Here is an 11,499-nt window from a genome sequence, read left to right on the forward strand (position 1 = left end):
AATAGATCTCGATCTTATTCCGTTATTTTATTAACTATTTAAGGTTTAGCAATAGTTTTGGGTGTTTCTGAAGAAGGCAGTAAGCCGAAACGTCAAATAACAGGACAATAATATAGTTTTGATATGTAGACACAAACAAAAAATTGTTATGACGTGATTACAAGAACATAATAGTCTGTTGCTTGTGGCAGTTATAAGGTACAAAATGACCATTTTTCTGAAATGATTGACATTTTTATGGTGTGATACCCGGAAATATATTTAGTTGGTTATATCCAGCGTTATATCAATATAAATTATATTAAATTATGACTATTCTGCAAAAGTAAGTATTCTTGTTTCAGGTTCCCAAAATGTAGCAAAGGCCAAACGGTTACAATAGAGATTGGCTGAAAATTTTGAAACGGAAGAGGTGTAATCAGACAATCTATAATTGACTGTGCAAACAATTATACATAGCTTTTTTGACGAATTGGGTATATGAACGTAAAAGTCCAAAAGTTTCTAGAGTATGGTTCATCAGAAATTATTTATTATAGGTAAAGGTTAAGCATGTGTTGGGCTATGGAACTAAAGTTGAAATTCTGAGGGCATTTCAACAGAGCTTAATGTCTGGAACTCCACAAGAAGACAATTTCACCGTATGTGTAGATCATTTTGATTGGTATAATTTATGTATACTTCTTATTTTTCATAAAGTGCATGTTATGTCTTTAATCTGAGGCTTCGTACGGGAGTCTGTTGGCCAACCCGATTTTTCAATCGCCGACGAAAGTAGCAGTAGTGGAAAATACAGCTCTCCTCTGATTCTACCAGTCGCGTGGTTTTCATCTCTTGGGATATTCGACTAAGAATGGTAACAATTGTATTGTAGATTACAGAAGAATACATTGGTAAAATCCCTGTTATGATATTTCGACCACACTCTGTACCAAGTAAATCACCAGCTATAGTATATTTTCATGGTGGAGGATGGGCTCTTTGTTCTTCAGGTACGAATAAGATTAATTTGACCACGATATGGCATTTAAAGTGATCAACATCAGAGGCCGATATCTACTTGGTTGCGTGGGTTATGGATATTTTGACATGAAATTCAATTTAAAATTGACGTGGATGCGTGGTTAAAAATATTTTAAAATATTTACTATTGTTGTGCGTTACTTGCTTCTGTTTTTTTTCCTGCAATGCTATTACATTAACTTATTCTTGCTTTCAGCTATAATGGCAGGAGGCATAGCTGATATTGCTAAATGGATGAATGTCGTAGTAATATCTATAGAGTAAGTTCATTTAACTTGGCAATTGAACATCCAAGATAGCATTGAAAGAAAGCAGCAGTTGTAAAATTTTAAGGACTCTAGAACTCACACACAAACTGAGAACCACCTTCTGCTTCGCATCCATGAACTACATGTAGTTGATTTGGACCGGCAATGAAATCTTGATCTTTAAGAGGTTAAATCCACCTACTTTTACTGATTTGATTTTATAACATAAAATATAAATTCCTTTTATATAGAAATCTTAGGATGGTTTATATATTGTGTAAAGTACCCGATAGATTAAGTACCCACCATCAATTCATCGAGGCCCTGAGATCTTGGTAGTCTTATACCCTGAATAGTGAATTAGTGACTTTTTCTTAGATGTAAGTAATATATTAATTATAGTACCGAACATCTATTTCCGGACAACTATTGAGCTTAATGTAAACAGTAAACAATGTCATGACAATTTATCCTTTCAGCTATAGATTAAGTCCAGAACACCCATTTCCGGCAGCGTTCGATGATTGTGTTACTGCAACTGTTCATGTTTTACAAAATGGAGATAAATATGGGATTGATTCAAGCAATGTTGGAGTCGCTGGTAAGAATGGGGTATTTTGGTTAAAAATATTTCTTCTATTTTTCTTTATAGATTCAATGAAGAGACTTAAGACATTGAAAATTAGGATAAGAACCATGAAATGAAGAAACAGGATAAAATTTTATTTTCTTTTTAAGGTGACAGCTCTGGTGGAAATTTGGCTGCAGCAGTAGCATTGCGCCTTGCTAATGAACAGCCAAACAGACTTCCTAAGTTAAAGTGTCAAATTTTAATATATCCGGCTTTACAAGCTTTGGATTTAAGACTTCCTTCTTATGTATCTAACGATGTATTTGAATCGTTTCCACGCATAGACTTCATCGGGTATATTTTATATTATTTGGGAATGGAAGATACCGAGGAAAATATAGAAATTCTATCAACAAATAATCACGTAACACCAGGTTTAAAGAAGTCTGAATTTGTTAAGTTTATAGATCAAAATCTGTTACCACCGAATGCAAGGCGAACTATACCAACGATACCGGAAAGCGACAATAAAACATTTGCCAAGCGATTAGAACCATTACTTATAAATCCTTACATTTTTCCACTAATGGCAAAGGATCTTTCCAAAGTACCCCCAGCATTTATAGTGACATGCCAGTTTGATATGTTAAGTGATGAAGGAAGAATGTATGCTGAACGACTGAGAAGATCTGGTGTTGATGTCATCGCCCGCCATATTGAGGGATATGGACATGGGTTCTTTACCCGTTTTAGCAAGTCTTATAGTAGAAGTGGAGCTATGGTTGAAACTTTAGAACAATTGGAAAGAAATCGGCATAAATATTTTCAATGATTAAATATTGCCTTTTTTACGTGGTTTTAACTTTAAGTTTACAAACCCACCCTCCAAGAAATGGAAACATTGTCGTATAGCCTTTAGCCCCATTTGATGCAAATAAAGAAAATGCAAAAATTATTGTTAAGGTAGTGAATTTTATAGTAGATTTGCTACATGTATTGGAAGGTTCGTTTCATTGAATCTAGTTTACAGTAAGGTATAAATTTTAATTGTTTTGTGATCGAAGGCAGAAATTTTTGTTGAGGAAAGTAATCTTTGAACAATAGTTCTAATAAGACTGAGGTCATTTTCTCTTCATTTTTATGGAAAGCATTACTACCATAATCATGACAGATCGAGCTTAAATTAATGAATGGTGTGATATAATTCGGTTCAGCAATAAATAGATTATTGAACTTTAAACATATTTGTCATGTGTTGAAGTTGTTATCTACCGATACTCCGATAAGAAATGTGACACATACATGTTCAATAAGTTAATTTTTCAGTCTAAAAGATATAGAAATGTCACGTTTTAAGTAATTTGAAATAAGCATGGATTTAGTTTGTGTTGTTTTAAGCACCATTCCATTTTCATTACACTAGAAACATTAATAGATGTGTCATCGGCAAAACTTTGAGTTATTGATTTCTTCTCGTGAAAGGGGTAGATTTTAATTTTGTTTTTATCATGTGAGGTAACACGGTACATCACAGTATTATTTCCCTTCAAATATTCATCAATATAAGAATATAAAATATTAAATCGTATTATATTAAATATGTTGTACACGGTATGAGGTTACTTAACACAGTCAAATCTAGAGAATTGCAAAATATAGTCCAATTGGATGAGGTCAATAAACACACTCAAATATATTGTTGTCATAAATCGTTGAATAAAACAGAATAGAATAAAACACAGTCAAATAGAATAGGGTCGCAAAGCACAATCAAATAGAATAAGGTCACAAACACAGTGAAATATAATATGGTCGCAAATCACAGTCAAATAGAATGTGGTCACAAATCACAGTCAAATAGAATAAGGTCACAGACACAGTGAAATAGAATATGGTCGCAAAGCGCAGTCAAATAGAATAAGGTCACAATCACAGTCAAATAGAATGTAGTCACAAATCAAAGTTAAATAGAATGTGGTCACAAATCACAGTCAAATAGAATGTGGTCACAAATCACAGTCAAATAGAATAAGGTCACAAACACAGTCAAATAGAATGTGGTCACAAATCACAGTCAAATAGAATAAGGTCACAGACACAGTCAAATAGAATATGGTCGCAAAGCACAGTTAAATAGAATAAGGTCACAAACACAGTCAAATAGAATATGATCGCAAAGCACAGACAAATAGAATAAAGTCACAAACACAGTCAAATAGAATGTGGTCACAAATCACAGTCAAATAGAATGAAGTCACAAATCACAATCAAATGGAATAAGGTCACAAACACAGTCAAATAGAATGTGGTCACAAACACAGTCAAATAGAATGTGGTCACAAATCACAGTCAAATAGCATGTGGTCACAAGCACAGTCAAATAGAATAAGGTCACAAACACAGTCAAATAGAATAAGGTTGCAAACACAGTCAATAGAATGTAGTCACAAATCAGTCAAATAGAATGTGGTCACAAACCACAGTCAAATAGAATGTAGTCACAAATCACAGTCAAATAGAATACGGTCACAAACACAGTCAAATAGATTGTGGTCACAAACCGTAGCCCAATAGAGTAAGATCACAAAACACAGCTAAATAGTATAATGTCACAAAACACAGTCAAATGAAACAAAATCCCATAATAAAGTCAAATAGATTGTGGTCACAAATCGTAGTCCAATGGAGTTAGGTCACAAAACACAGACTAACACGTGGTCTTAAATCGTGGTCGTTTGAGCTTAATTCTTTATATGTTTTAATGTTTATATAATTATTTCCTCGTTTGATGGGACATCAACACGTTCATTGCTAACGAGCTAAATGGCATGGTCAACTCTAACCGATAAGCTTTGGCAAGGCTTGGGTGTAAACGCTGCTTCCCGAAGAGACACTTTGCAGCATCTCGTAAATTCTTTGCATCTTTGGATCCATACCGTATTTCCTCGGAGAACAAACCTGCGTCAGCATTAGCAACACCAAAGCACACGATTCTCCAGCTAGCCCCACGAACGCTTCTTCAGGTGAAGAAGATAGGGATGTTTCGGCTACGTCCGCCAAATTCATCTGATGATGAAGAACCAGCTCACTCGAGGCCCTCAAGAAACAGGCGTCTTCTGTCAAGGTATGCGGACCATGTGATGACATAGTTGGCTACTTCGCCCGTCAATCAGTGTCCACTTGCAGTTTTAACCATGTTGACATCTGGAGACTTCCTGGAACAGCATAGGAAGATTTCTTGTATGTTGAAATCAGATTTTGGGTTTTAGTTTCATTTTAGTTTTAAAGTCGTCATTCGGTGTGAGGGTAAGGAATTGTGATATGATAATATATATTCTCTTGCAAGAATGTCGGGAGGAAATTTTCCCGGGAGGAGAGTATGTAGCAGAGCTAATATTTGGCAATACCTTTGTGACTCTCTGATCACATGGTAGCTGTGTTAAAGTTTATTTCTTCCATGTAGTTTACATCACGTCAGATTGTAAAAACCAATTACTTCTCACAAATATACTTTTAATTGAGCACTTTTCATTATAGCAGTCATTAATTACCGCTCTTTACTTCCTATATAGTCTTATCCTTCAATTTGACTGGTTGGCTCTGATGTCGTGACCTTATGGTTTACATCGGGGTGAGCACTTTTCGGCATCTCCTTGGCAACAGTCAATATTTTTTTGATTCTATCCCCTCATCTTTAAGCCCAATTAGACTTGGATCTGGGAGAATACGCAGAGTAGCAGCCGTTATACAATTAGGATACCTTTATAATACTTCTTCAGGTATGTGTATTTTATATTGTTTTGGTTTAGGATAGGCGGGAGTGGGGCAGTGTTGGTGTCTATCGGGGTATGATTGCATATTTATATAAGATCACATTATTATTTTACTCTTTATCTTTATAATTATATATATAACAAATATATATTAAATATAAAATATTTCAACATTCTGAAATTTACCCCACTCTAAGACAATTCTCCTTTCGTTGATATATCACAGTATAGAGTAATCCAAAAACCATCCGACCCACCTCGTACCCTATTAACAAAAATAGTTAAAACGTTAAAATTCAGATAAATCCTCAAAAATCGTAGAAAAACTTGTAAAAACTTCTGTTTGGCAAGAATGAATAATTGCCTATGACGTCATACCATTGTATTATGTATTTCAATTATATAACGTCATAATAAAAAAACGTATACGCAAGACAACTCCGTTTATCAAAATCTCGTTCAAAGTATGGCAAAATCGATAGTAGAATTAGTAGGCCTAGTGGAATCCTACAAAGAGAAGTACCATCAGGTTTTCGAAAACGGTAAGCATGGTTTGCTGTAACGTCTAAGTTTTACCGACGAACACGTGGTCTTAGACGCTCCTTCAGAGAAAATAACTAACAATGAGTTATATATACACACAGGAAATCCATCGTTAGCAAGGCTTGGGCAAAAACGTTGCTTCCCGAAGTGACACTTTGCAGAATGTCGTAAAAAAATTTCGATGTCATTTGCCATTATTTCATTATCTGCCAACAATGCAATGATATTATAGGTAAACAAATGGTTAACAGTAAGCGTGAAAACCTGACACCAATGCATAAGTATCTTTCATTTCATGTTATTGAGAAAACTTGCTTTTTATACGTTTGTGCACCAAATTGAGTGTTCGAATTCAATTTTTCTAGAAATTTTCTCGGGAGAACTCTCAGAAGCACTATGAATGACAATGACGCATCCACTGAGTTGCAGCATTTTGAAATCAACTTCGACAGTGTTGTACCCCAATTGAGTCCAGTCGGTCTCCCGTTTGTACTCCCAGTCTCGGGAGGGTGGCACCATCACTGTCCACCGACAATAATCACCAGAATACAATGTATATCGACTGAAGTCTGTAAACTTCTCCCAGACCTATGGCTTCATGCGTTTTGTTTCACAGACAAAATGTACAATTCATCTTCATGATAAGGACCGTGACGTCACTATATTATTCTAAGACATGTAATTATGAATATCGAGTCATGGTGAACATATTTGTGTCTATGAATAGGTTGGTCAAGAATGTCTTAACCTTGACGATTCCTCATTTTAACATTAATTGCGAATAATTCTGGACACACATGGATTTAAAGGCTCAAATGTCGATTGATGAGCTGTAAACACTATTACTGATTGGCTTAGCTAAAAATTTCCCGTTTCTGAGACTAAAGTATGGTTGTTGAAAAAAAAAATGGCGCACGTGTCCATTTAAGGCCTCTGAAGTATTCCATTTAAACATCACAAGCGTTTAGATTTCTATACATTCTTGGAAATGACAGATTCAGAAATAGGAAATATCGTGTGTAAGTAAATACCGGAAGGACAATACCTCATGCTGACATTTTCACTTTTACTTTATAAAAATATCAATTTCAAATTTCAAACGGAACTGCCATCATATTCATTGATTTTTGCCGTCACATTGGTTGTTTAAACCTTTACAGATCGATCTAAACCAATTAGAAGCCCTATCAATAAACACCTTGTTTTCTACCTCGAGTATAGATTCATCGATATACTCAGGAACATTACGCAATTAATTTCATTATATGGATCCATTCGACAAGTTTCATAAGTATTGACTTTTATATTAGTACATATTCTCAACCTTATTTTATCAGAGTTGATCACATCGAACTGTTTGGACTCTCATCCTTCAATACTTAATATTGTAATGTCATTAAACTGACGTTTGGTCAACAAAATCAATAATTTCATGAAATGCTTGAAGGTTTCATTAATTAACTGTGTAACTTTATATTTTTATTGTAACATAAAATACCCCAGTGTCTGATTGTCGCGTGTTCTTTAACTCACTCAAAGTTGAACATGTAACGACAAATTCTAGTTAGATTAGATCAAAGTGGTACAGAAATGGATAAAATCTGTACATTGATTATATTTACAGGTAAGTTCCATGCTTTTATCACTAGAAAATAAGGTAAAATTCACATGCTTTGTTATGCTCATGTTTAAAAAGTTTTTTTTATATAGATTGTCAAGATACAATTCTTACCAAAGAAAGTGACGACAATTGATTTTTCCAGAAATCATATATCGGTATGCTAGTTCATTTTCAAGAAAAACTCACATACTTCGATTCTAGATCTGTTTGGACAATTCTGAAGTATACTTTCAATAAAGGAACAGAGGCCAAAATAATAACGGATGTAGAATTTGGTAAATTTTCTTGACCTTTTACTTTATAAGCATATGTTGATTTTATATTCATTGATTCTTATGCTTTATATAATTAAACTTGCTACCATGTCGGGATCATTGAACTGAAAATGCCTACTCTTTCACCATCCCTTCCCCTCTTGAATGATCCGAGAAAGATTTTGGACACGATGGTTTTGCGTATGCCTCCTTCATAATGTTTGATTTGAATTATGTATTATAAATTGAATAGTATATAATATGTCAGTTTTTCCCTAGTGATAAGATCTATAAGTAACCGACACCAACCGACTTCTTGAACATGAAATCATATGAGATTATATAGTTTTAATAATTGATTAACCACATTACATACACATAGAGGCGGTGCCAGACTCCCGAGACTGGGGATACAAATAGGGGCAGACCGACTCGATGGGGGGAACAACTGTCTTGGCTGAATTCAAAATGCGGCAACTCTGTGAATTTGTCAAAGTCGAGGGGAAACATATAAAAACCATAGCATTCAAATTTCTCAAAAATAAAACTATTTTTCTAGTGACAACTTATCCCCACTGGCGCCGCCACTGCATATACAGTTATGATATTTTCAAGTGTTTCTGATTAAATTAATAACTTAACTAAATTCCCTTCATACTTATACAACAAATCCAAGTATGTCCAAACCTCTGAGGACCCACTAAACGGTTATTAACGATTCTCCTTTTCCATCAGTAAAACTAAGGAATCTTACGATATAGTCGAGACATCGACAAAAACTCATGGCGCAATCAACGATTATATAACTAATTGCTTATTACTCAACAATACATTTTGAAATTTTTATCTGAAATTTTACAGTATGAAAGATGTCTAATTACCAGATATAAAATCATATGTCTCAACACAGGACATGTGTTGAGCATATGTACCAAGAATCATAATATTCGAGTCTATAATAACATTGACAGTAAACTGATTTTTTAAGATTTTCTAGATATGTTATCAAATGGTTACAATGTCATCTGAAACCTGATTTGTTGACAGCATTACAATTAGTGGTTGTTCACGTTAAAAACCTTTATCAAATTACAATTACTTCTTTGAGGATTAAGATAAAGTAAATGTCTCACTGGAAGAATAATATATTTTCGACGACTGGCGTTAATAAATTTAGTGGATTGTACTTCTTCCTTTTCTTCGGAACGGATATCTTTTACGTCAAACTAATTGATATGCTTGGCAGATCCGTAACTACAAACAGGTAGGGCCCCCCCCCCCCCCCACACACACACCTTAGTACGAAACACCTGCCGCTATTCCAGTCTCTGATGGATATTTTGACAGTTGCCAACTGCAGTAGACCAGCCAGATCTGTCCAAATAGCTATCAGAGCTATCTATAGCTCCGTCACACCCCCGCCCCTAAAAAAATCTGACCACCGACCAATTTCATTAAATAAAATTCATTTAACCTCTAGCCATCCTGAGTAATCGAGTCTAGCTAAGAGCGTGTGCTTTGGATCGCCAATCGTCCTAATTCCATCAATAAAATTTCGTATCTCTTTCGTTTTCTAATAGAATTAGTACAATGTAGTCTAACAATGTCAGAAAATTAAAAAGATTTTAATCTAATTTTAATTAGATTGAATCCTTCCATAACACACTTACACCACTCTGACAGAAGCTGACAAGATGCAGTGAGAAGAACATAAAGTGGCTTCTCCTGATAGATCTGGTGGTCTTAATATTCATAGTTGTGGTGCAGTTTTGAGAGACATCATTAAGTAAACAAGTTTCATGAAAGAGCAACTTGCCCCGTACGTTTTCTGAGTGGTCACAGAGACTTAAAGATTGGTATCCTTATTTTTAGTGTCAAATAAAGTAACCTGGTTAATTGGTGTTTCATATCATTATGTTTTTATTGCATATAAATAATAATCATAAAAGTCAATGTATGTACAGTCTGGATAAACAAAAAAGATTTTTTGACCTTTCTTGATCAGTCACTCATTGGAATTCTATTGATAATTCTCTTCTAATTAAGCTAATTATGAATTAATTATGGACATTAAAGTATTAGCATTTTCATTTTCATAAATGAAAATAAGGGAACCCATCTTCAATATGCGGTCTTTCAAGGTGACATAAATATATCTGATTATCTTACATTATTTCTTTTCTTTCTTTCTTGTATCGGAAATACATCGAAATGGTACATTCAAATTAAAAACATGTTTATGCTCTGTCTGGGATTTTGAAATTAGAAAAGAAAAGATGACAGTTTGTAAAATTGCTCAATAAAATGCAGTCCATTTCATTATTTCCCTTTGAGACTTTTCTTTCATGAAAACATAGAACATCAAATTAATGTAGAACTATCACGAGAATTAGATTTAATAAGGTATAATCTGTTTTATGTTTGATGTATGTTTTAAAATAACATGTCATAACATAGGGACTAATAATGATACAAACTCGCGCAAAATGATAATAATTCTTAAACCATTCTCACATGAGAACCAGATATCATGGTTGGATTCAAAGAGACATATTATCATTTTGTCAATCTGTTTACTTTTTTTAAGACGTCATCACTTTATTGTGCTTTAATTTTTTTTAAATTCAGTTATTATACTAGTTAGTTAGTTGGTTGGTAGATGACAAGTTAACGTTCGCTTCCAGTGGATTCTGATATAGCAACAAGGTACTTGTTGGTAGTCGTAGTAGTTGGATTGGTTCAAATTGAATGATTCTATGTTAGTTTGGTTGTTGATAATTCATAAGATCTGGTCGGGTCGAATGACAGGGCTGTGAAACTCAACCCTGGGTGGTGTGGCGTTACTCTATATTCTGTATTCTTCCAAACTTGTTCTGATCGCGGTTGATTGGTAGTCGAATGGTAGTCGTAGGTTTGGTTTGGTCTGGTTTAATTATTCTAATAACGTTTGGAAAACTGGAAGACCTGAAAAATAAGAAAGGGAAAGAAAACAAAGGAAAAAAAGAGGGGAAATAGCTTCCAACAAAAGGGGGAAAAGAATGATGTTCTCCAGTCTGCGATAAAACTTGTTACATTGCTTGGGTATAATTAAAATATTATACTAGAGCCACTCGTGGCACAGAGTGGGACTTTGCAAATGTAGCAAATTGCAAAAGACCCCGAAAAAATCATCCTTCCATGATAATTAGATCAATCGCAAAAACAGTCTAAAGTTGAGAAATTTTCATTTTTTAGAAGATTCTAATACCGGAAGTAGACGTCAGACCTCACAAATGAAAGTATCAGCAGATAGCCAAGGTCAATGACCTTTGATCTTGTAAAGGAGAAAGTCTAAAAAGGTCAAGATCAAGAGATATACGTCATCAAAATTTCAAATTGCACACGACTATAAAACCGGAAGTTGACATAGGACAGCAAATATGAAAGTACAAATAGATAGCCAATGCCAATGACGTTTGATCCTACA

The 11,499-nt window shown here is 34.3% G+C and overlaps 2 protein-coding genes across 2 annotated transcripts in view; one reads left to right on the plus strand and one right to left on the minus strand.

The window, feature by feature from the left end:
* Positions 1–2,674, plus strand: part of LOTGIDRAFT_172473 (hypothetical protein) — a gene marked incomplete at both ends in the record, with an annotated part of 4,344 nt that extends 1,670 nt beyond the window's left edge. The window contains 5 exons of the mRNA XM_009049358.1: positions 540–641; positions 875–992; positions 1,220–1,283; positions 1,751–1,872; positions 2,010–2,674. Of these exons, the coding sequence (XP_009047606.1) occupies positions 540–641; positions 875–992; positions 1,220–1,283; positions 1,751–1,872; positions 2,010–2,674 (1,071 nt within the window). The remainder of the gene's footprint in view (positions 1–539; positions 642–874; positions 993–1,219; positions 1,284–1,750; positions 1,873–2,009) is intronic.
* Positions 2,675–10,965: 8,291 nt separating this feature from the next.
* LOTGIDRAFT_139195 (hypothetical protein) overlaps positions 10,966–11,499 on the minus strand; it is a gene marked incomplete at both ends in the record, with an annotated part of 5,252 nt that continues 4,718 nt past the window's right edge. The window contains one exon of the mRNA XM_009049359.1: positions 10,966–11,048. Within this exon, the coding sequence (XP_009047607.1) occupies positions 10,966–11,048 (83 nt within the window). The remainder of the gene's footprint in view (positions 11,049–11,499) is intronic.

The sequence above is a fragment of the Lottia gigantea genome (genome assembly GCF_000327385.1).
Source record: "Lottia gigantea unplaced genomic scaffold LOTGIsca_134, whole genome shotgun sequence".
Taxonomy (NCBI): Eukaryota; Metazoa; Mollusca; class Gastropoda; family Lottiidae; genus Lottia; species Lottia gigantea.